At 41.8% G+C, this 26772-nt stretch overlaps 1 protein-coding gene across 3 annotated transcripts; it reads left to right on the top strand.

Annotated features, from left to right (window-relative positions):
• The first annotated feature begins 532 nt into the window (after positions 1–532).
• On the top strand, positions 533–21426 carry LOC115102987 (receptor-interacting serine/threonine-protein kinase 1-like). 3 transcript variants are annotated; one of them, XM_029623503.2, is made up of 11 exons: positions 534–739; positions 1092–1287; positions 2190–2346; positions 2566–2703; positions 5640–5883; positions 8428–8577; positions 10533–10609; positions 10887–10962; positions 14272–14976; positions 15149–15301; positions 16530–21426. In XM_029623503.2, the coding sequence occupies exons 2-11, from the start codon at positions 1130–1132 to the stop codon at positions 16823–16825; spliced, it is 2154 nt and encodes a 717-aa protein (XP_029479363.1). In that variant the 5' UTR covers positions 534–739; positions 1092–1129; the 3' UTR covers positions 16826–21426. The 3 variants fall into 3 exon arrangements, with proteins under 3 accessions (XP_029479364.1, XP_029479363.1, XP_029479362.1); XM_029623504.2 differs by having other exon boundaries at positions 533–1287; positions 15152–15301; XM_029623502.2 differs by having other exon boundaries at positions 534–1287.
• The last annotated feature ends 5346 nt before the right edge of the window (positions 21427–26772 follow it).

A 26772-nucleotide genomic window follows, 5' to 3' on the forward strand; every position in this document is an offset into this window, starting at 1 on the left:
ACATAGTATAATATGTATATATTATTGATACTTCGTTTTATTAGTTGTAGCAGTAGGTTTCATTCGTCGTAAGCCTATTAGTAGTTGTAAAACTTTTTTAATGCTGTTAATGTACTTTTTTTTAAATTACTATTATTTCATTGTTATTTTTAGACAGTAGTTGGCATATTATTGTTACTATGTAACGTTTTAGCATGGACCTTGCCATTGAGGGCGTCCACCATTTTAAGATCGTCAACTGGTGGGAATTCCTATGAATGGGAGCAATCAGACAATGAAGAAAATTGACTACTTTAAAATGGAGAAAGCCTCAATGGCACTGCCTATTCTGTCACAGACTCTAAAATGGCACAGATACAACGATACATTCTCTAACTATCTCAATGGCCTGTTGTTCACATGTGTATCTGCCCTCACAATGGCTAGAATGGTTACACATCTCACCTCCCACCCGCCTTCCATTTCCGAGGACATGTATTTCCATTGTTAGAGCGGTCATTTTAATTTACAATATTTGTTATGACTGAAGGGTTGGGATGTGTTTTGTTTATGGATGTGTCTATTTTTGTATGTCGTTTTCCACCTTTTCCCCGCAATGGATTTTTTTCTCTCGTTCACTATCATTTCTAGTTGGTGGCGGTAATGCACGAACAACATTGAATGCCAACCGCCCTTAAACCCCGTCGAAGAAGAAAAAGCGAGTTTGACAAATCCCGGAACTTATCCGCGGAGTGTGAAAGTAGGATATTTCTCTATAATTTACAATTTTGTCCAACATTTTTTTTATCATAGTGCATACATAGGCATAAGCTATTTACATCGAATGTTAAACGGTATGCGGGTTTCATTTTGTGTACTTTAGAAATAGACAACATTGTCGTTAAATGTGTTGAAGTTAACGTTACAGTCGTGGATTTCTGACTAACGTAACGTTTCACTTCCAGATTCAGTTCTGTATTTCGATTCAACGCCGCTTAATCTCATTAGCCTACTGCTCATTTCGTTCTGAAATCAACTATTGATACTTTTACATAATGAGATATTGCGCTTTATTATTAACAATGTATGCGCTGGTATAATCTCAATGCTAGAGGGGACATACCGAGGTCGGACCAGGTAGACAGCCACCATGGCTGCAGTGCAGGACTCTATCTACATGAAATCCTCTGACCTTATCAAAAAGGAGCCTCTGGACTACGGCGGCTTCGGTACCGTGTACCTGTGCTATCACAAAACCCTCGGTCAGGTGGTTCTGAAGAGCGTCTACACCGGACCACCGCGCAATGAGTGAGTAGAGGGCCATGGTGGGGATTCCCCAGTGTCCATGACCAGTGTTGTGACTGTCACGCTCCAAAAGTTTCATATTGTTTTCTAATTTAAAGAAGCAACTTTAAAGTATATTTTTCTATGCTATCCATGAAGTAAAGTTTGTTTCATAATATTTTATTTTTAGTTAGATAAATATATATATATGTTTGAATGATATGCTACTTACTTGCATGGTTTAACATAACTTTTAGATCAGGGATTCCCCTTTCAGCATTTGGGAACATCCCGTGCCACGTCTATTTCTATGCGCCCAGCATTGTTCATGACACAAACTGTTCACACACCTCTTGTTGGTGGAGAGAATTGTGCAGGTTTCAAGTTTATTTCCTGCAATTCTACACATTTTGTTATGTGGTGCAAAGAAAATGTTGCAGTTTTAAAGCTAATTGTCTCGCAAATCTATACATTTTGCCATGTCTAATGTGTATTTGTGTTGGGATAGTTATAAATAGCTCTCTTAAGGTATGTAATGACTAACATGACAAGAGGAACTGATGATGCTCTACCCAATTTCGAAATTGCACCCTGTGCATTCTACTATTACAACTTTCAAGAGTAAGTTTAAAGTCGGACTGAGTTCCTTTAAAAAACGAACGGGCGTGCCACTCATTTTGGTAACCACTGTTTTAGATAATGTTTTATGAGTTCACACAGAAAAAGAACCAGCCCAATGGGTAGGCTACACTTCTCCATTCCTGTGACACAAATGATGATAAAAACAGAGAAAATGGGTGTCTGTAGTGTGTATAGTGCTCAAGTAGCCTACAGTTAGCTTAGTTATTACATAGTAATACATCTCCAAATTAACACATTTTTCAAACTGGTAATCTTGACCAAGCCTTCCTCCCCGTCTTCCCCAGGGGCAATAAGCAGTCCCTGCTAGAAGAGGGCAGCCTGATGACCAGACTGAACCATGAGCGGGTGGTCAGGCTGCTGGGGGTGATCCTGGAGGATGGGGACTACTCTCTGGTCATGGAGCTCCTCCCTAAAGGCAACCTGCTGGCCATGCTGGACCAGGTGAGAGGAGATCACAACAAAAACAATGACAACTACATTAACAACAATATCTAACTTAGTCTACAGTGTCACTATAGGTTAGTTCCTGAACTCACAGGCTAGCCTCCTTCCTCGCTGCAGAGGTGGGAGGTCTCTGCATCACACTTTGGTCTGTGTAATATCAACGAGCTGTTTTCTCTTTGGGATAACAACTTTTATATATTCCTGTCTTTTCTCCAGGTTTCTGTGCCGATATCTATCAAGGGCAGGATCATATTGGAGATTCTGGAGGGGATGGTGTACCTGATGAAGAACCGTGTCATACACAAGGATCTCAAACCAGAAAACATACTGGTGGACAACGATTTTCATATTAAGGTACAGCACACACTGTATAATATATGTTGTGACTAGACTTTAACATTAATTTGAAGACTGTTATCTAATTAACTATGTTTAATTGTTACCTGATTCAAATTAATCATGTAACTAACTCATTAGGATCTGGGGCACCACGAGAGCGGTTCTTTAAAGAGTTACTATCTCCCGAATTAAACTCTAAAAGGTCTTTCCCTATCACATCGATAAACTGTCAACGTATTAATCATAACCTTGTATCATATCATCATTCTGAACAGTCGTCACCTCCTTGCATCTGCAGAAACTGGAGTCTTAATTATGATTCAATACTACACAAATTGGTTTAATTATTTATTTACTTGCTAATTAAGTGGGAACACAGAATAAACATACACACACTGCACCGGTTATTGACTGGAGACGTAATACGCTGAAAACGTATCCCTAGAGGAATGACAACAACATGGATGCTGGTTAAAAAAGAGAGGGAGAGGGACAGAGACACTTAACATTGCTACATTCAGAAACTACTCTCACCTACAATAACCATATACTTTGCACAAGAACCGCTGCCCGCTTTGAGCAAGAAATCAGGATTGCATTTACGTGAAATGCCTGGGTTCGCCGGGGATCTTTCGGTGAACGGGGCAGCCTTGGAAAGGGGGTTGGGCCTTTTCTCGGGACGCTGATTGTCCGAAATGGTTCCAACAACTCTTCTACTGTTGTCCTTCTTTGTAGTTGTCCCGTATCCGGTGACTTGTCATGTAGTCCTGAGCAGTTGATTTTCCTTCCATTCGCTCTTGAAGATGCTTCTATTGAAGATAAGCTGCCAGTTGAGGACTTGTGAGGTGTCTGTTTCTCAAACTAGACACTCTATGTACTTGTCCTCTTGCTCAGTTGTGCACCGGGGCCTCCCTCTCCTCTTTTTAGTTTGTGCTGTTCTGTGAAGGGAGTAGTACACAGTGTCGTACTAGTTCTTCAGTTTCTTGGCAATTTCTTGCATGGAATAGCCTTCGTTTCTCAGAACAAGAATAGACTGACGAGTTTCAGAAGAAGGTTATTTGTTTCTGGACATTTTGAGCCTGTAATCGAACCCACAAATGCTGATGCTCCAGATACTCAACTAGTCTAAAGAAGGCCAGTTTTATTGCTTCTTTAATCAGAACAACAGTTTTCAGCTGTGCTAACATAATTGCAAAAGGGTTTTCTAACGATCATTAGCCTTTTAAAATTATGAACTTGGATTAGCTAACACAATGTACTTTGTACATGACACAAGTCATTTTTCCAACAATTGTTTACAGGCAGATTATTTTACTTATAATTCACTGTATCACATTTCCAGTGGGTCAGAAGTGTACATACACTAAGTTGACTGTGCCTTTAAATAACTTGGAAAATTCCAGAAAATTATGTCATGGCTTTAGAAACTTCAGATAGGCTAATTGATATCGTTTGAGTCAATTGGAGGTATACCTGTGGATGTATTTCAAGGCCTACCTTCAAACTCAGTGCCTCTTTGCTTGACATCATGGGAAAATCAAAAGAAATCAGCCAAGACCATTGTTTTTAGACCTCAAACAATAGTACGCGAGTATAAACACCATGGGACCACACAGCCGTCATACTGCTCAGGAAGGAGACGCGTTCTGTCTCCTAGAGATGAACATACTTTGGTGCGAGAAGTGCAAATCAATCCCAGAACAACAGCAAAGGACCTTGTGAAGATGCTAGAGGAAACCGGTACAAAAGTATCTATATCCACAGTAAAACAAGTCCTATATCGACATAACCTGAAAGGCCGCTGAGCAAGGAAGAAGCCACTGCTCCAAAACCCCCATAAAAAAAACAGACTACGGTTTGCAACTTCACGTGGGGACAAAGATTGTACTTTTTGGAGAAATGTCCTCTTGTCTGATGAAACAAAAATAGAACTGTTTGGCCATAATGTCCATCATATGGGTTTGGGGGAGGCTTGCAAGCTGAAGGACACCATCCCAACCGTGAAGCACGGGGGTGGCAGCATCATGTTGTGGGGGTGGCAGCATCATGTTGTGGGGGTGCTTTGCTGCAGGAGGGACTGGTGCACTTCACAAAATAGATGGCATCATGAGGGAAGAAAATGATGTGAAGCAACATCTCAAGACATCAGTCAATAAGTTAAACCTTGGTCGCAAATGGGTCTTCCAAATGGGCAATGACCCCAAGCATACTTCCAAAGTTGTGTCAAAATGGCTTAAAGACAACAAAGTAAAGGTATTAGAGTGGCCGTCACAAAGCCCTGACCTCAATCCTATAGAAAATTTGTGGGCAGAAATAAAAAAATGTGTGCGAGCAAGGAGGCCTACATTCCTGACTCAGTTACACCAGCTCTGTCAGGAGGAATGGGCCAAAATTCACGCAATTTATTGTGGGAAGCTTGTGGAAGGCTACCCGAGACGTTTGACCCAAGTGAAACAATTTTAAGGCAATGCTACCAAATACTAATTGAGTGTATGTAAACTTCTGACCCAATGGGAATGTGATGGAAGAAGTAAAAGCTGAAATAAATCATTCTCTCTACTAATATTCTGACATTTCACATTCTTAAAATAAAGTGGTGATCCTAACTGACCTAAGACAGGGAATTTCTACTCGGATTAAATGTCAGGAATTGTGAAACACTGAGTTCCATTGTATTTGGCTACGGTGTAAGTAAACTTCCGACTTCAACTGTATGTAGATAATCCATTAACAACGTTAAGAATGTCTACATTGTATTTCTGATAAATTTGATGTTCTTTTAATGGACAAAAAATACGCTTTTCTTTAAGAAACAAGGACATTTCTAGGTGACTCCAAACTTTTGAATGGTAGTGTATGTGTATGAGTATGGATGTGTGTGTGAAATCCATGTATGCGTGTGCGTAATGCATGTACATGTATGAATATGCATGTCTGTAAATGTGCTCCAGATTGCAGACCTGGGCCTGGCCACCTGTCAGACGTGGAGCAGACTGACTAAGGAGGAGTCTCGCAGGCAGAGCCGGCTAGGACGTATGGGGGCTGGAGGAGGGGGGACCAGGGCAGCTGGTACTCTGTGTTACATGGCTCCTGAGCACCTTGACAGCATCCATACACTCTCCTCTGAGAAGTCTGACATCTATAGCTTCGCTATTGTCATCTGGGTCATCCTCACTGCCAGGGAGCCCTTTGAAAGTGAGTGTTGCTCATTCAGTCTACAGAGGCCTGTTGGGGTTATAGTAATCTGATGTGATTTCAGCCATATACAGTGAATTCCAAAAGTGTTGGGACAGTGGCAATTTTGTTGTTGTTTCGGCTCTTCTCCAGCACTTTGGATTTGAAGTGATACAATGACTATGAGGTTAAAGTGCAGACTGTCAGCTTTAATTTGAGGGTATTTTCATCCATATTGTAACGCTTCTCGTTGGTGGAAGGAGAGGAGGACCAAAATGCAGCGTGGTAAGTGTTCGTAATTTTTTAATTGAACAAACTGAACACTACACAAAGTAATAACGAAGAGAAAACGAAACAGTTCTGCCAGGTGAACAAACACTAAACAGAAATTAAACACCCACAACCAAAATGGGGAAAACAGGCTACCTAAGTATGATTCTCAATCAGAAACAACGAACGACACTTGCCTCTGATTAAAAAAAATACTAGGCCAAACACATAGAAATATAACCTAGAAATAATAACATAGACTACCCACCCCAACTCACGCCCTGACCAACCTAACACAAAGACATAAAAAAGGAACTAAGGTCAGAACAGCACCTCCACTTTGCTGATCCTCCACACTGGGGCCCCACAAGGGTGCGTGCTCAGCCCTCTCCTGTACTCATTGTTCACCCATTACTGTGTATCACTGCCTGGTACGGCAACTGCACCGCCCGCAACCGCAGGGCTCTCCAGAGGGTGGTGCGGTCTGCGCAACGCATCACCGGAGGGAAAACTACCTGCCCTCCAGGACACTTACAGCACCCGATGTCAAGAAGATCATCAAGGACAACAACCATTCGAGCCACTGCCTGTACACGCCGCTATCATTCAGAAAGCAAGGTCAGTACAGGTGCATCAAAACGGGGACCAAGAAACTGAAAAACAGCTTCTATCTCAAGGCCATTGTTCTGTTAAATAGCCATCACTAGCACAGAGAGGCTGTTGCCTATACACACAGACTTGAAATCATTGCCCACTTTAATAAATGGAACACTAGTCACTTTAATAATATCACTTTAATATTGTTTACATATCTTGCATTACTCATCTCATATGTATATTCTGCATTTTATACTATTCAACTGTATGTTAGTCTATGCTCCTCTGACATTGCTCGTCCATATATTGATATATTCTAAATGCCATTCCTTTCCTTAGATTTGTGTATGTTTGGTTTATGTTGTGAAATTGAGGCATTCTTTTGTGACTGCTGAATACTAACTATCAATCACTTAGATCATGTGTTTTCAAGTAGAGATACCTTGAGAAGCAACAGCTGCTCTCTATATCACCTCACGATCGTGCATTCTTCTCTCTTCTGTAGCAGGCGTAAAAGAAACACAGACCGGACAAGTAGATGCGCAATGGATTATGGTCATTGTAGTTAATTACCACATTGTATACATCAAACAAGAATATTGGTCTGTTGGAAACTACATCTCCCTACTACATCTCACAGTTCAGACTTAATCTGATTTATCTCTAGAGAAACTGCATTGAACTCACAGGAAAAAACTCTGAATGAAATGGAATTCAAATAATTTAACTGAATTCAGTCAGTTAGTTTAAAAATGGAAAAATAACTGAAATGTTGGCTAATCGCTCATGGGCGAACCGTTTAGAAATTACAGTACATAGTCTTGTACATAGTCCCCCATTTTAGGGGACCAAAAGTATTGAGACAAATTCACTTATGTGTATTAAAGTGGTAGAGAGTGAAGTATTTGGTCCCATATTCATAGCACGCAATGACTACACAAAGTTTGTGACTACAACTTTGCTGGATGCATTTTCTGTTTGTTTTGGTTGTGTTTCAGATTATTTTGTTCCAAATAGGAATGAATGGTAAATAATGCATTATCCTGAATGGACCTGAATGGACCGTGAATAATGATGAGTGAGAAAGTTAGACACTCAAATATCATACCCCCAAGACATCCATTACAATAACGGGAGGTTAGAATGTTTTGGGGCGGTTGATATTTGTGCATCGGTAACTTTCTCACTCTAGAAACATTAGATTCTTATTTACAGTAAGTAATTACACAATACATTATTTACCATACATTTCTATTGGGCACAAAATAATATGAAACACAACCAAAACAAACAGCACATGCATCCAACAAATTTGTAGAGTCACAAGCTTGATGTTTTCATTGCGTGCTATGAATATGGGACCAAATACTTAACTTTTTACTACTTTAATACACAACTTAATTTGTCCCAATTTTGGACCCCTAAAATGGGGAGAATATGTTCAAAAAGTGCAGTAATTTCACCTGATATGGATGAAAATACCCTCAAATTAAAGCTGACAGTTTGCACTTTAACCCCATAGTCATTTTATCATTTCAAATCCAAAGTGCTGGAGTACAGATCCAAAACAACAAAAACTGTGCTGGCTCAATACTTTTGGAGACCACTGTATTTTATAGTAAACATTTTATGAATGTTTTCAGATTTCAAATGCCTGTACAGATGCACTGAATTCATTTTGGACTACTGTATTTTCAGATGCTCGGAGTGAGGACCATATCTGCCAGTGTGTCCGTAAAGGCGATCGTCCGAATGAATACCTCATCCCTGGTGATACTCCTGTAGAGATCATAGAGCTAATGAAGAGTTGCTGGCATCAGGATCCACAATGGCGGCCAACATTCAGAGGTGTGTGTGCATATGTGTGGTGAGATTGAGGTACAGGTATTTCAAATCATGTATTACAGTATACGCACAATGGCAATCAATCAAATTGTATTTGTATAGCACTTTTTACAAAGTAATATCACGGCACAATTCACGAAACCCAGACCTAAATAGCAAGTTCAGGGCAACAGGAGCTTGATATAACTATTTAGGGGGGTGAAGAAGAAACCTTGAGAGGAACCAGACCCTTCAGGGGTCCCCATACACCTGTGACTAACTGGATTTACACTACCGTTCAAAAGTTTGGGGTCACTTAGAAATGGTCTTGTTTTTGAAAGAAAAGCAATTTTTTGTCCATTAAAGTAACATCAAATTGATCAGAAATACAGTGTAGACATTTGTAAATGACTATTGTAGCTGGAAACGGCAGATTTTTTAAATGGAATATCTACATAGGTGTACAGAGGCCCATTATATGAACCATCAATCCTGTGTTCCAATGGCACGTTGTGTTAGCTAATCCAAGTTTATACTTTTTAAAGGCTAATTGATCATTAGAAAACCCTTTTGCAATTACGTTAGTGTAACAGTATAGACTTTACGTCCGTCCCCTCGCCCTGACCTGGGCGCGAACCAGGGACGCTCTGCACACATCAACAGTCACCCTCGAAACATCGTTACCCATCGCTCCACAAAAGCCGCGGCCCTTGCAGAGCAAGGGAAACCACTACTTCAAGATCTCAGAGCAAGTGACGTCACCGATTGAAACGCCACTAGCGCGCACCACCGCTAACTAGCTAGCAATTTCACACCGGCTACATTAGCACAGCTGAAAACTGTTGTTCTAATTAAAGAAGCAATAAAACTGGCCTTTACACAAGTTGAGTATCTGGAGCATCAGCATTTGTGGGTTCGATTACAGGCTCAAAATGGCCAGTAACTAATAACTTTCTTCTGAACCTCGTCAGCCTATTCTTGTTCTGAGAAATGAAGGCTATTCCATGCAAGAAATTTCCAAAGAAACTGAAGATTTTGTACAACACTGTGTACTACTCCCTTCACAGAACAGCGCAAACTTTCTCTAACCAGAATAGAAAGAGAAGTCGGAGGCCCCGGTACACAACTGAACAAGAGGACAAATACTTTAGTGTCTAGTTTGAGAAATAGACTCCTCACAAGTCCTCAACTGGCAGCTTCATTAAATAGTACCCGCAAAACACCAGTCTCAACATCAGCAGTGAAGAGGCGACTCCTGGATGTTCCTCTGTCTAGTATCTGTGTTCTTTTGCGCATCTTAATCGTTTGATTATTTATTGGCCAGTCTGAGATATGGCTTTTTCTTTGCAACTCTGCCTAGAAGGCCAACAATCCGGAGTCGCCTCTTCACTGCTGATTCCAGCTACAATATTCATTTACAACATTACCAATGTTTACACTGTATTTATGATCAATTTGATGTTATTTTAATGGACAAACAATTAGCTCTTCTTTCAAAAACAAGGACATTTCTAAGTGACCCCAAACTTTTGAACATGTGTGTGTGTGTGTGTGTGTGTGTGTGTGTGTGTGTGTGTGTGTGCGTACACACACGTGTACAGACGTGGTATTAAAAGGTGTATTACAGAGCATTTGCAACTTGTACATTCCAACACGAGTTCTAAACAAGTACAATATTTAACCAATGTGCTGTGTCATCATCACAAGTCAACATTGGACCTAATGGATAAATGAGTACTTCAACGAGCATCAATTTATTTTAATTTTAATTTTTTACCTTTATTTAACTAGGCAAGTCAGTTAAGAACAAATTCTTATTTTCAATGACGGCCTAGGAACAGTGGGTTAACTGCCTGTTCAGGGGCATTCAAGTCAATTCAAGTGATCCCTTGGTATTCACGAGTCTAATACACACTCTTATGTGGCTATGTTAGTAATATGACTGCTCTAATTGCTTTCTCTCTCTTTTTCTCGACAAGAGGGCTACAACTTCTTCCTGCCCGTCTACAGGGAGAAGTTGGAGCCAGATGTAGAAAGGGACTCACTTGGTCTCAGAGTAAGTTGATTGCGTGAACAAGGTCATGAGTACATAATTTAATTAACCAAGTGTTTCACAAAACATTGTTGAAACAAATACAGTAACTTAGTGAAAGATGGGTTCATTGTTTGTGGCGATTCACTAAGTTGTTGTTAACTCTTGAAAACACTATCACCTCTGTGAGTGTGTGATTACCTCATTATATTACCACAATATTACCTCATCTATCATAAAATGTCCATAACACATTTTAAACTATGTTATGCGTCTTGTGATCTGTTTCATTGGCATGTAGGACTTGTATGAGGGGCCTGAGGAGCTGGTGGAGAAGATGAAATCTTTATCGATGCCTCCTGAGAGCCTTACAGCAGGTGAGTGGTCTGAGCACCACGGGAGGCGGGCTTCAAGGCCCTGACCCTTTATAGCTTTCCGCCTTACAACTCCAGACTGCTCGCTTCCTCTTTATACTTGTTAGACTTCAGTGCAGCTTTTGACATTATCAATCATAGTCTGCTGCTGGAAAAACGTAAGTGTTATTATAGCTTTACACCCCCTGCTATAATGTGGATAAATAGTTACTTGTCTAACAAAACACAGAGGGTGATCTTTAATGGAAGCCTCTCAAACATAATCCAGGTAGAATCAGGAATTCCCCAGGGAAGCCTTTTAGGCCCCTTGCTTTTTTCAATCTTTACTAATGACATGCCACTGGTTTTGAGTAAGGCCAGTGTGTATATGTATGCAGATGACTCAACACTATACACGTCACATACTACAGCGATTGAAATAACTGCAACACTTAACAAAGAGTTCAGACAGCCATGCATACATACCCCACAAGCCACCAGAAGTCTCTTCACAGTCCCCAAGGCCAGAACAGACTATGGGAGGCACACAGTACTTCATAGAGCCATGACTACATGAGCTCATGGGCTCTCATGAAGTGTTTGGATTACATTTGCATTGATGTCAGATTGTTTAGAGCAGTGGTCCCGTACCCCTTAAAACATTCAACCTCCAGCTGCGTATCCCCTCTAGCACCAGGGTCAGCGCACTCTCAAATGTTGTTTTTTTGCCATCATTGTAAGCCTGCCACACACACACTATACGATACATTTATTAAACATAAGAATGAGTGAGTTTTTGTCACAACCCGGCTCGTGGGAAGTGACAAAGTGCTCTTATAGGACCAGGGCACAAATAATAATAATCAATAATTTTGCTTTTGATTTAGCTATCTTACATATAAAACTTCATTTGGTCATCGAAAATTGTGAATAACTCACCGCAGGTTAATGAGAAGGGTGTGCTTGCACATAACTCTGTTATGGTGGGTTGTATTAGAGAGAGTCTGTCTTAAATAATTTTCCACACACAGTCTGTGCCTGTATTTAGTTTTCATGCTAGTGAGGGGCGAGAATCCACTCTCACATAGGTACGTGGTTGCAAAGGGCATCGGTGTCTTAACAGTGCGATTTGCCAAGGCAGGATACTCTGAGCGCAGCCCAATCCAGATATCTGGCAGTGGCTTCTGATAAAATGTCATTTTCACAGAACCGCTTGTTACAATCTCGATGAGTCTCTCTTGTTCAAATATCGGTAAGTGGACTGTAGGCAGGGCATGAAAGGGATAATGAATCCAGTTGTTTGTGTCATCCGTTTTGGGAAAGTACCTGTGTTATTCCGCACCCAACTCACTCAGGTGCTTCGCTATATCACATTTGACATTGTCCATAAACTTGAGTTCATTTGCACACAAAAAATCATACAATGATGGAAAGACCTGTGTGTTGTCCTTGTTAATGCAGACAGAGAAGCGCTCCAACTTCTTAATCATAGCCTCAATTTTGTCCAGCACATTGAATATAGTTGCAGAGTCCCTGTAATCCTAGATTCAGATCATTCAGGTGAGAAAAAACATTACCCAGAAAGGCCAGTCGTGTGAGAAACTCGTCATCATGCAAGTGGTCAGACAAGTTAAAATTATGGTCAGTAAAGAGAACTTTAAGCTCGTCTCTCAATTAAAAAAAAAAAACGTCAATACTTTGCCCCTTGATAACCAATGCGCTTCTGTATGTTGTAAAAGCGTTACATGGTCGCTGCCCATATTGTTGCATAGTGCAGAAAATACACAAGAGTTCAGGGACCTTGCTTTAACAAAGTTAACCATTTTAACTGTAGTGTCCAAAACGTCTTTCAAGCTGTCAGGCATTCCCTTGGCAGCAAGAGCCTCTCGGTGGATGCTGCAGTGTACCCAAGTGGCGTCGGGGGGAAACTGCTTGCACGCGCGATACCACTCCACTCTGTCTCCCTGTCATGGCTTTTGCGGAATCAGTACAGATACCAACACACCTTGACCACCAAAGTCCATTTGATGTCACAAAGCTGTCCAGTACTTTAAAAATATCCTCTCCTGTTGTCCTGTGTTTCCAGTGGTTTGCAGAAGAGGATTTCTTATTTAATTGACCCCCTCATAAACGTAACAGACATATACCAGGAGCTGTGCCAGGCCCGCCACATCTGTTGACTCACCCAGCTGTAACGCATAGAATTCACTGGCTTGTATGCGAAGCAGTAATTGTTTCAAAACATCTCCTTCCATGTCACTGATGCATCGTGAAACGGTTTTGTTTGTTGAAGGCATTGTCTATATAGACTTTTTGGCCTTTCCCCCCAGCATTGGCCGAGACATATCCGCGGCAGAAGGAATAATTAAGTCCTCCACAATAGTATGGGCCTGCCTGTCCTAGCCACTCCGTAGCTCACCATAATAATACTTTTCTAGCCCCTTCTTATTAATGGTATCTGTTGCTTTAAATGTCTTAACTACCCAAAAGTCATCTTAATTCTCGCTCAAAAAAACTCCCGTGGCTTATTCTTCAAATTGACATGTAATGTTTCTAAATGTCCCTGTCTTCTTTTCGGTGCTTTCCTGGAAAGGGGGCAGTAGATCTTCGGCTGCATCAGATTCACAACTGTCAGTGTCCATGCTAGCTGGGCTAACAACAAATGTAGAATTGCTGATGCGGGCATTGGATGTGCTCATGGAAGCAGAACAACTTGTGTCATCGTCAGGTGCAGGTGTAGTACTGCTGGTAGTCGTACTACCAGTAGAGCTGGTATGTGTCTCTATGGACGCGGGCCTTACTTTTTTAAACCATTTATCAATTTTCGAGCAAACTGAATGAGCAGCAGCTACGTTTGGCTACATACGGACCGTTAGTGGAAGTCCCGTGAGAGAGTAACGGTTAATGTGATTGATGTTAATTATTTGACTAGGCTACCTGTATTTGACATTGTGTTGTTATTTCGCTGAACACTAGATGGTTTAATTTTATTTTTTGGCAGTGAAACAAGGCTACTCAGGCGAGAAAAAAACTCACTCAAATGTATTGCCCCATTGGAAAATTTAAATGAACTGTTTGAAAATGTGAAGCAAATAATATGGATGGAATTCGACTGCACTCATGACTCTTGACCGCCACTGTGGCGGTAATGCGGTCACCGTAACAGCCCTAACTAAGACCTGAACTTGAGATCTTTGCCCGTATTTAGTTTTTTCGTTTAAATCTCTCATTCTCACCAATAAACAATTTATACGACGTTAAGAGGTAATGCACATGGATCTCAATTTAGAATTCATCTTTTAAAAATGAACCCTCTACCTCTTCTCACTATAGACCGGCCAGCTCCCTTGCTGAGCTCAGACAGTGCTGGGGCTGTCCGTATAGAAGCTGGTCCAGTGGAGGCCAGCATTGAGGACCTGAACCTCTTCCTTCCCTGTGAGCCCTCCCTAATCCAGCCAGATGCCCGGGCCCTCGGCCCCATCAGCACCCCCTCGGGTATGGAGCTCAAACTGGTCAGCAGTTCGAGGTCAAACCTGGAGGTCAAATTAGCCCAGGAGTACGAGTACCACAAATTCGGCAGCTACTGCCGGATGGACCAGCCGGACTTCAGCCCCTACCCTCACCCTGCCACCCCACAGCGCCTCTCCTCACAGGACCTCACTTCCACCAGAGGCCTCCCAGACCTCAGGCCCCCTCAGCCCCCAGTGTCCTCTGTCCAGTCTTGGACCAAAACCCAGGCCGTCCAGCCCAGCAGCGTAGAGGTGGACCCCCTCCTCCATCTCTCTGACCTGTACGAGGCTACGGCCCCCTCCGGTACCACCACACCAAGACACCAGCTGTCAAGCCACATCCCTGAGTCCACCAGCAGCCCATCTCTGAGCCAGGGCAAGTACTCCCCCCAGCAGCAATATCCCTACGCCCAGTATGACCGCCTCCAGTCTTGTCCAGCCTACCCAGTGCCAGAGTCAGCTGCCCCAGACCTCACTGCAGGGCTGCGCCTGAACTCAGGTGCCAAGGTTGGACTTTCACAAGACCCAGGTAAGGATGATGCACAAAGATTACAGCGCTTGATACCAGTATCACCATTACTACAGCTAGTCTACAGCTGATGTAGATTCCACAGTCAACATGACAGCTATCTAGCAATTCAATCAGGAAGGCATTTATGAGAAACGTTGCATTTGTGTGTACATGTGCGTGTGTGTTGCAGCAGGCCTATTTATCCAGAACGCCAGTGGGATCCAGATAGGCAGCAACAACACACTCAGCATCAGGGGTCATGAGTCATACAGCAGCTCAGCCAGCTCTCTCTCCAACGGGCCCAACTCACTCTCTCTGCTCAAAGAAAACCTGCAGATGTACGGTAAGAGTAGACTACATCCTGCAAAGAGGAGCCTACTTCCTGAAAATAGACATCAGCTTCCAATTTGTCTATGTCATATTTTCTACTAGTCACAGATTTTGCATTTGGCCACAATAGAGGGGTTCTATGCTATCTGGTTCAGGAAGGGAACCACAAAATGTACCATAAAACCATTCATCTATGCATTGTTTGTTTACAAATTTACACTGAACAACATTATTAACGCAACATGTAAAGTCTGAGTCCCATGTTTCATGAGCTGAATAAAAGATCCCAGAAATGTTCCATACGCACAAAAAGCTTATTTCTATCAAATGATGTGCACAAATTTGTTTACATCCCTGTTGGTGAGCATTTCTCCTTTGCCAAAATAATCAATCCACCTGACAGGTGTGGCATATCAAGAAGCTGATTAAACAGCATGATCATTACACAGGTGCATCTTGTGCTGGCCACGATAAAAGGCCACTCTAAAATATGCAGTTTTGTCACACAACACAATGCCACAGATATCTCAAGTTTTGAGGAAGTGTGCAATTGGCATGTTGACTGCAGGAATGTCCAGCAGAACTATTCCCAGAGAATGTAATGTTTATTTCTCAACCATAAGCCACCTCCAACGTTGTTTTAGAGAATTTGGCCATATGTCCAACCGGCCTCACAACCGCAGACCATGTGCATGGTGTCGTGTGGTCGAGTGGTTTGCTAATGTCAACATTGTGAATAGAGTGCCCCATGGTGGCGGTGGGGTTATAGTATGGGCAGGCTTAAGCTACGGACAACGAACACAATTGCATTTTATCGATGGCAATTTGAATGCACAAAAAATACAGTGATGAGATCCTGTTGCCCATTAGAGGCCCATTTTTTATAAGGTATCTGTGACTAACAGATGCATATCTGTATTCCCAGTTGTGAAATCCATAGATTAGTGCCGAATGAATTTATTTAAATTGATTGATTTCCTCATATGAACTGTAACTCAGTAAAATCTTTGAAATTGTTTCATGTTCGTTTATATTTTTGTTCAGTATATATTTGGGGTTATAATTTGGTTGGATAGTTAAACTAAGACCATGAATAATATTATTTATAAATTCCCCAACAGTCAATGGGTATGTATCATTAATTGACAGTAAATTATCAAAAACCCTTGTTAATATCACAGAAAAGGGCTTTAACTTTCATGTTATACAATATGTTATGTTGGGTCTTTTCCCGTGTTCAGAGGACCAGGCAGTGACGGAGGAGCACCTGGATCTCCTGAGAGATAACATCGGGAAGGACTGGAAGCGCTGCGCCCGTCGTCTGGGCCTGAGCGAGGTGGAGGTGGAGACCATCGACCATGACTACCAACGTGACGGGCTGCCTGAAAAGGTGCACCAGATGCTGGAGCGCTGGAGGATGAAGGAGGGCTGTGTGGGCTGCACCGTGGGCCGGCTCTGCAGAGCCCTGGAGAACTGTGTTAAAGTCGACCTGTTGAAGAGGCTTCTGCACTCCAGTGGGACCAACAGTTCTCTGTAGGTACAGTAGCCTGTATCAACTGTATTCAATTCCCCCTACCCCTATACCAGAGGGGTTACTATTGACTCCAGCCCCCCACCCTCACCCTTACATTCCTACCAACCAGTCTAACATGTAATGATTGTCAGTTGAATTGTTAGTATTGACTTTGAACTACTTACTTACTGTAAGGTAGTCTGGCTGTAATTTTCTTGCCATATGATATGGATATGAGTGTAGCAGCCCAAATACACCATTCCAATCTTTGGGAAATCTGCAGTTGCTTCATCCATTTTTGGACTTAAGTTAACAATATATACCTATTTGATTATTGAAGGAAGAACTTATAAATGCCTCATGAGTTTACTTCAACTCTTGTGCCACATCAGAGCCCTATACTACAAATCAGGTTTGAGGAGTTGGCGAGGCAACCTTGGTCAAATCCTCGGGATAATCGGCAACACATTTTTATCCTGAATGAAGAGGGCAGCAGGGTAGCCTAGTGGTTAGAGCGTTGGACTAGTAACCAAAAGGTTGCAAGTTCAAATCCCCGAGCTGACAAGGTACAAATCTGTCATTCTGCCCTTGAACAGGCAGTTAACCCACTGTTCCTAGGCCGTCATTGAAAATAAGAATTTGTTCTTAACTGACTTGCCTAGTAAAATAAAAAAGCTTGTCATCATCCCCTCCATTTGAGGAAGCCGACTGATTTAAATGTTTGTATTAATCAAATGTTTTTGTGTGTAAAAAAAATGGGGCGGCAGGGTAGCCTAGTGGTTAGAGCGTTGGTCTAGTAACTGGAAGGTTGAAAGTTCAAACCCCTGAGCTGACAAGGTACAAATCTGTTGTTCTGCCCCTGAACAGGCAGTTAACCCACTGTTCCTAGGCAGTCATTGAAAATAAGAATTTGTTCTTAACGGACTTGCCTATATAAATAAAGGTAAAATAAATCAAATAAAAAATTATAGCATTCGCTTTGCAAACTTGTGATTGTATTTTCACATTTGCAACAGCCGCAACCATAGACATACAGTGCATTCGGAAAGTATTCAGAACCCTTGACTTTGTCCACATTTTGTTACGTAGCCTAGTGGTTAGTGCGTTGGACTAGTAACTGGAAGGTTGCAAGTTCAAACCCCCGAGCTGACAAGGTACAAATCTGTCGTTCTGCCCGTGAACAGGCAGTTAACCCACTGTTCTAAAATATAAATATATCCTCACCAATCTACACATCACATTTACTTTAGTATTCAGACCCTTTACTGAGTATTTTCTTGAATCACCTTCACCAGCGATTACAGCCTTGAGTCTTGTCGGGTATGACACTACAAGCTTGGCACACCTCTATTTGAGGAATTTCTCCCATTCTTCTCTGCAGATCCTCTCAAGCTCTGTCAGGTTGGATGGGTAGTGTCCCTGCACAGCTATTTTCAGGTCTTTCCAGAGATGTTTGATCGGGTTCAAGTCCGGGCTCTGGCTCGGCCACTCAAGGACATTCAGAGACTTGTCCCGAAGCCACTCCTGCATTGTCTTGGCTTTGTGCTTGGGGTCGTTGTCCTGTTGGAAGGTGAACCTTCGCCCCAGTCTGAGGTCCTGAGCGCTCTGGAGCAGGTTTTCATCAAGGATCTCTTTGCTCCGTTCATCTTTCACACGACGCTTACTAGTCTCCCAGTCCCTGCCACTGAAAAACATCCCCACAGCATGATGCTGCCACCACCATACTTCACAGTAAGGATGGTGCCAATTTCCTCCAGACGTGACACTTGGCATTCAGGCCAAATAGTTCAATATTGGTTACATCAGACTAGAGAATCTTGTTTCTCATGGTCTAAGACCTTTAGGTGCCTTTTGGCAAATTCCAAGCGGGCTGTCGTGTGCCTTTTACTGAGGAGTGGCTTCCGTCTGGCCAACTTACCATAAATGCCTGATTGGTGGAATGCTGGATGGTTGTCCTTCTGGTAGGTTCTCCCATCTCCACAATCGGGTTCTTGTTCACCTCCCTGACCAAGACCCTTCTTCCACGATTTCTCAGTTTGGCCGGGCGGCCAGCTCTAGGAATAGTCTTGGTGGTTCCAAACTTCTTCCATTTAAGAATGATAGAGGCCACTGTGTTCTTGGGGACCTTCAATGCTGCAGACATATTTTGGTAGCCTTCCCCAGATCTGTGCCTCGACACAATCTTGTCTCGGAGCTGTATGGTCAATTCCTTTGACCTCATGGCTTGGTTTTTGCTCTGACATGAACCGTCAACGGTGGGACCTTATATAGACAGGTGTGTGCCTTTCCAATTGATTTTACCACAGGTGGACTCCAATCAAGTTGCAGAAACATCTCAAGGATGATAATTGGAAACAGGATGCACCTGAGCTCAATTTCGAGTATCATAGCAAAGGGTCTGAATACTTAAGGTATTAACGTATCTGTTTTTTATTTTGATTAAATTTGCAAAAATATATTTTTTAACTGTTTTCGCTTTGTCATTATGGGGTATAATGAGGAGAAAATGTATTCGATACATTTTAGAATAAGGCTGTAACGTAACAAAATGTGGAAAAAGGGAAGGGGTCTGAATACTTTCCGAATACACTGTATATATTCATATTTATAATAAATAATGATTTATAATAACAATCAGGATTTTGTGTCCAATGTGGTATGCAGATGGAGAAACCACATGCTTCATCATATGTACATAATTTTATAGCCCCTATGCTGTGTCAGTTACAGTAGGCTACAGGTGATTATGCTTATTGGCTAATAGCACATCTAATAAAATAGACCATGTATAGGCTATGTGCATGGTCCATTATGTTAAAATCATTTTTACCAATATGTTATTTGGCCCGTTTCTAAAGGTGAAAATTATATTTTAGATGTTGCAGCATAATTTTATTTTTGTACATTTTGGAGTAAAATTTAAAAAAGTTACCAGAACTGAGCTTTTCATTCCTTCTACATAAAAATGATCCCAGGGAGGACTCCGAACCCCCTAAGCAAGGAGACTGGAATTGGTTAAACTCGCAGTTTACTAAATGTATCAAATTATCCCCTTTCCATAAAAGCATGAAGGTCATGCCTTTCCTACGTGAAAGGGGAGGTTAGACAATCGATCCGAGATGAATGTTTCAGCATTGTCTCAGTGAAGAGTTCGGCCTTTGACTAGACATGTGTGACATGCACACGCAGTTAAAGCCTGCTAGAGTTAAGCAGCAGGCAGACAAGCAATATCCACCATCGTAGTACAGATGAAGGCTGAGATGGAATGTGGAGCTAACTGAAGCTGGCTAGCTTTATAAAAGTCTAGCTTGCGTCGTAATTTACCTCTCTGAACTCCAAATATTGGCTTGTTTTACTCCAATGTTTGTAAACAAAGTAAATGTAAGCAAACACTATATAGCCTCCAAACATGGTTAAAACTATCATTTTGATATTGTGGATGGTCAGTCCTTACATCCAGAAGAACACATTCCAAACTTGTCTCGACACCCTCGTAAACTCCCAACAGTGTCATCTTCTTTACTTCCACCACCTGTCAGTCTTTCAAAAAGTGAATCACTTGGATAAAACAAGCCTTTGGACTGGAAACATCTGCTGTGAACTCAGACTCATTTTATGTGTCACAGTACGTTCTAAAAATCCAGTACACTCACTATCAGAAATATGTTTTTATTCATATTTTATCTTAGTTGATTTTAATATTTTTTATCAGCACCAAAGAAAAACGGAAGTGAACATTTAAAAAGAAATGATAATCCTTCCAGTATAGTGAACCTTGGTCTAGGCGAGCTACGTGGTGTGTAGTCAGTGCATATAGAAATATAATGAACTCATTCTAATTTTATGGCTGTGCAGCACCAACACACCCTGATTCAACCAATCATTCGATCATCAACATTCGAGACCTTGATTATTTAGGTCAGCAGTAGTTCAAAAGCACACCATGTACAGTAGCTTTCCAAGAACAGAACAGAGATGCATGTTTCCTGTGGACAACAAACATGTGACTTGACCAGCATAGACGTCGTTGCTCACCTGCTCTCCACTAGAGGGCAGCAGAATGTATGTATTCCTTGTCAGGTTTGTCTCATAATCATGCGGGACCAGCCTCATCGAAGGGCTCCAACCTTACACTATTTATCCCATACAGCTGCCAGGCAGGAATTTCCTCCTCCATGCATGACAATTAGTTACCCCAGTGTACGGCAAATGAAACATGAATGCATATGAATTTCTTTGAGGCAATTCCCTATTTGACAGATTAAAGGTCCGCTGAAATTGAAACCTCTTGTCTCTAGGCTAGTTTAAATGAACTATTGTAGTGTTTTGTGATACAAAACAGCAGTCACGCACTGCAGGTCTATTTTCCACCAAAATGTCTGCTCTTGGACATGACCCTGATTGTATGTCAATGAATGTGCTTTGGTGCGTGCTTGTATGTTATTTTGACACTTGGCAGTAGCAGTTAGTAGTGTGTGTGCGTGCATATGTGTTTCTGCATGCTTAAATGTGTGTGTGTGTGTGTGTGTGTGTATGCATGCTCATATGTGGGTGAGAGAGGCATCTCAAAAAGAGCTGGTGTTGTCACTTCACTGTGTTTTTAAATAAAGTCTGTTTCAAGAGAAGTGAATTTTTGTCATAATTGTTAAGAAACGATCTAATTGTTTGTAGTCAATGACTCACTAAGTCATGCTAGGTGCATAGCCGAAAAGGGGCAATCGGATTGATTCTAGTCCATACAAATCTTCTGAATGTGGATATACCATTCTCCGTTGAAGCACCAAGAAACTTTACATGGGGCCAATAGTGTTGTTCCCATAGAGGAGATCCTATTAAATTAATTATTAGTCTTCTTAATTCCAATTCTATGGTTTTTCCTGACCAGGACAAACTCCTGGCCCGGCCCCAGATGATATACTAGTGTACCCAGACAGCAACAACAGGACTTGGGTACTCACTTGTCATCATGAAGTGCTTTGAGAGGCTAAGGATCATATCACCTCTACCTTACCTGACACCCTGGACCTACAACAATTTGCATACCGCCCCAACATCCACAGATGACGTAATCACCATCACACTGCACACTGTCTTATCCCAACTGGACAAGAGGAATACCTATGTAAGAATGCTGTTCGTTGACTACAGCTCAGCCTTCAACACCATAGGGCCCTCCTTGCTCATCACTAAACCCGGGGCCCTGGGTCTGAACCCCGCCGATGCAACTGGGTCCTGGACTTCCTGACAGGCCGACCCCAGGTGGTGAAGGTAGGCAACAATTCCTGACACGGTCGCCAGGTGTATGTATGGTGTTTCCTCCGACACATTGGTGTGGCTGGCTTCCAGGTTAAGTGGGCATGGTGTCAAGAAGCAGTGCTGCTTGGTTGGGTCGTGTTTTGTATGGCTCTCGAACTTCGCCTCTCCCGAGTCCGTACAGGAGTTGCAGCGATGAGACAAGACTGTAACTACTAATTGGATACAACGAAATTGGGGAGAAAAGGGGGTAAAAGTAAATAAATAAAAGTTTGCAAATGACAACAGTAGTAGGCCTGATTACCAAGAACAACGAGACAGCAAAAAGTGAGGAGGTGAGGTCCCTGGCGGAGTGGTGCCAGGAATATAACCTCTCCCTCAACGTCAACAAAACAAAGGAGCTGATCGTGGACTTCAGGAGAGAGAGGGAGCACACTCCCATCGACTGGACCACAGTGACGAGGATGAAAAGCTTCAAGTTCCTTTGTGTGCACATCACTGACAAATGGTCCATCCACACAGACGTTGTGGTGAAGAAAGCACAACAGTGCCTCTTCAACCTCAGGAGGCTGAAGAAATGTGGCTTGGCCCCTAAGACTCTCAAACTTCTACAGATGCACCATTGTGAGCATCCAATCGGGCTGTATCATTGCCTGGTACGGCAACTGCACCCGGTGTTACCGGAAGGCCAAGAAGATCAAGGACCTCAGCCACCCGAGCCACAGCCTGTTCACCCCACTACTATCTAAAAAGGCAGATACAGTACAGGTGCATCAAAGAGACAAAAAAATAGCTTTGATCTCTAGGCCATCACTGTTAAAAAGTCACCACTAGTTGGCCTCTGCCCAGTACCCTGCCCTGAACTTTGGTCACTGTTACTAGCCGGCTACCACCCGGTACTCAACGCTGCACCTTAGAGACTGCTGCCCTATGTACATATGCATTGAACACTGGTCTACAGTTGAAGTCAGAAGTTTACATACACCTTAGCCAAATACATTTAAACTCAGTTTTTCACAATTCCTGACATTTATTCCTAGTAAATATTCCCTGTCTTAGGTCAGTTAGGATCACCACTTTATTTTAAGACTGTGAAATGTCAGAATAATAGTAGAGAGTGATTTATTTCAGCTTGTAATTCTTTCATCACATTCCCAGTGGGTCAGAAGTTTACATACACTCAATTAGTATTTGGTAGCATTGCCTTAAAAATGTTTAACTTGGGTCAAATGTTTCGGGTAGCCTTCCACAAGCTTCCCACAATAAGTAGGGTGGATTTTTGCCTCCTGACAGGGCTTGTGTAACTGAGTAAGGTTTGTAGGCCTCCTTGCTCGCACACGCTTTTTCAGTTCTGCCCACAAATTTTCTATTGGATTGAGGTCAGGGCTTTGTGATGGCCACACACTATTACTCTGACATTTCACATTCTTAAAATAAAGTGTTGATCCTAACTGACCTAAGACAAGGGAATTTTTACTAGGATTAAATGTCAGGAATTGTGAAAAACTGTGTTTAAATGTATTTGGCTAAGGTGTATGTAAACCTCAGACTTCAACTGTATATACAGTGCCTTGCGAAAGTATTCGGCCCCCTTGAACTTTGCGACCTTTTGCCACATTTCAGGCTTCAAACATAAAGATATAAAACTGTATTTTTTTGTGAAGAATCAACAACAACTGGGACACAATCATGAAGTAGAATGACATTTATTGGATATTTCAAACTTTTTTAACAAATCAAAAACTGAATAATTGGGCGTGCAAAATTATTCAGCCCCCTTAAGTTAATACTTTGTAGCGCCACCTTTTGCTGCGATTACAGCTGTAAGTCGCTTGGGGTATGTCTATCAATTTTGCACATCGAGAGACTGAAATTTTTTTTCCCATTCCTCCTTGCAAAACAGCTCGAGCTCAGTGAGGTTGGATGGAGAGCATTTGTGAACAGCAGTTTTCAGTTCTTTCCACAGATTCTCAATTGGATTCAGGTCTGGACTTTGACTTCTTCCACATGTTTGGTGTCTCTCCCAGGTGGCTTGTGGCAAACTTTAAACAACACTTTTTATGGATATCTTTAAGAAATGGCTTTCTTCTTGCCACTCTTCCATAAAGGCCAGATTTGTGCAATATACGACTGATTGTTGTCCTATGGACAGAGTCTCCCACCTCAGCTGTAGATCTCTGCAGTTCATCCAGAGTGATCATGGACCTCTTGGCTGCATCTCTGATCAGTCTTCTCCTTGTATGAGCTGAAAGTTTAGAGGGACGGCCAGGTCTTGGTAGATTTGCAGTGGTCTGATACTCCTTCCATTTCAATATTATCGCTTGCACAGTGCTCCTTGGGATGTTTAAAGCTTGGGAAATCTTTTTGTATCCAAATCCGGCTTTAAACTTCTTCACAACAGTATCTCGGACCTGCCTGGTGTGTTCCTTGTTCTTCATGATGCTCTCTGCGCTTTTAACGGACCTCTGAGACTGAGACTTGATTACACACAGGTGGATTGTATTTATCATCATTAGTCATTTAGGTCAACATTGGATCATTCAGAGATCCTCACTGAACTTCTGGAGAGAGTTTGCTGCACTGAAAGTAAAGGGGCTGAATAATTTTGCACGCCCAATTTCAGTTTTTGATTTGTTAAAAAAGTTTGAAAAAAAAGTTTCATGATTGTGTCCCACTTGTTGTTGATTCTTCACAAAAAAATACAGTTTTATATCTTTATGTTTGAAGCCTGAAATGTGGCAAAAGGTCGCAAAGTTCAAGGGGGCCGAATACTTTCGCAAGGCACTGTATATGAGCCATATATTCCATATTCTGACATTGGTCGTTCTAATATTTCTTAATTCCTTTTTATTTTGGGGATTTGTGTGTATTGTTAGGTATTACTACACTGTTGGAGCTAGGAACATAAGCATTTCTCTACACCCACGATAACATCTGCAAGATATGTGTACATGACCAATTCAATTTCATTTGGCTAGTGCCCAGATTTCATTTGGCCAGGCAGCAGGCAACAACAGGAACCTGGGTAGAGCCTATATGCATTTGATTAGAATAACATCAGCTACTGTATTTAGGAAGCTTCTCCTCGGAGTGTGGACCCATCCGACCCCAGATCTGACCCCAGATCCGATCCCAGAGGTCCATCTCTATCTGACTACCACACGGCCGATGGGCTGCTGCGAAACACTGTTTTTTAATTGCATGTTTTAAAAAAGATCAGGGACGAAGAAGAGATAAGCTCAACATTTTTGAAAGGCATTGATTCATGTTTTTTTGTAAACCTTTCCACATCGTGATGCTAACATTCTTATCAAGGCTGGAGCCTGTTAATCCGCTTCGCAAACAGGAGCAAATGTATCTCTGCATGTATGATTAATGAATAAATCAGCGAATGCAAATGCTGATTAGCGTCTGTTTTCCACGCAATAATTACATTATATCAGATTTGTGGATGTTTAAATGAACTTTGTTCCAATTGACTCCCCATAATTCAATCTAATTAAAAGAACCAATATTTACTTTAACCAAGAGTACAAAAAAATCTTTGCTCATTAGTTTCTCATATAGGCAGTTGGCATTTAAATGAATGAATAAATCAACAGACAGCTACCCAGAGAGAGAAGGTGCATGGCAAAGTGCTACAGTACTGTTAGTTCAGCTGTGGAAAACAGGGGGAGATTTAATGGCTAGTAACATGATTGGAAGGAATCAACAGTTTGTAGATTTGGTCAAATCATTTTTTGAACCTTGCAACGGAGGACATTCCATGCCGATGACTGCCATGCATATTTCACACAGTTTTCACACACAACACAGTTCACAATGTGTCAATACCACACAACACATCTGTTTTGTCTTGTTTTTGTTTTTTTCCCTTTCTTCTCTCTCACTCTCTGAATTTGACTATCTACAGTCGCTCAATTTATACTTGGTTATTTGCCCTGCTCTCCCTTTCTCCTCTCCCTGTTGCGCTTATACAGTGGGGCACAAAAGTATTTAGTCAGCCACCAATTGTGCAAGTTCTCCCACTTAAAAAGATGAGAGGCCTGTAATTTTCATCATAGGTACACTTCAACTATGACAGACAAAATGAGAAAAAAAATCCAGAAAAGATCCCGCAGGTCCCCCCGTGTGATTCTGGGATTTTTGGTCTTGGCCATAGTGGAGTTTGGAGTGTGACTGTTTGAGGTTGTGGACAGGTGTCTTTTATACTGATAACAAGTTCAAACAGGTGCCGTTAATACAGGTAACGAGTGGAGGACAGATGAGCCTCTTAAAGAAGAAGTTACAGGTCTGTGAGAGCCAGAAATCTTGCTTGTTTGTAGGTGACCAAATACTTATTTTCCACCATAATTGGCAGATAAATTCATAAAAAATCCTACAATGTGATTTCCTGGATTTTTTTTCTCAGCTTGTCTGTCATAGTTGAAGTGTACCTATGATGAAAATTACAGGCCTCTCATCTTTTTAAGTGGGAGAACATGCAAAATTGGTGGCTGACTAAATACTTTTTTGCCCCACTGTGTACACGGTATGTATACTGGAGTGCTTATTGTTGAGTGAATATCAGTATCTTCAGCTGTTTTGAGTATGACTTTGGTTGATTCTATCGCTGTCTCTCTCATCGATCTCTTTTGTACATAAAGTCAACAGTTTCATGTTGAGTTAAACCATGCTGTACTGAACCAACATAAAACAATCCAGCACCTACTGTATAT

Source organism: Oncorhynchus nerka, linkage group LG20 (assembly GCF_034236695.1).
Source record: "Oncorhynchus nerka isolate Pitt River linkage group LG20, Oner_Uvic_2.0, whole genome shotgun sequence".
In the NCBI taxonomy this organism is placed as follows: Eukaryota; Metazoa; Chordata; class Actinopteri; order Salmoniformes; family Salmonidae; genus Oncorhynchus; species Oncorhynchus nerka.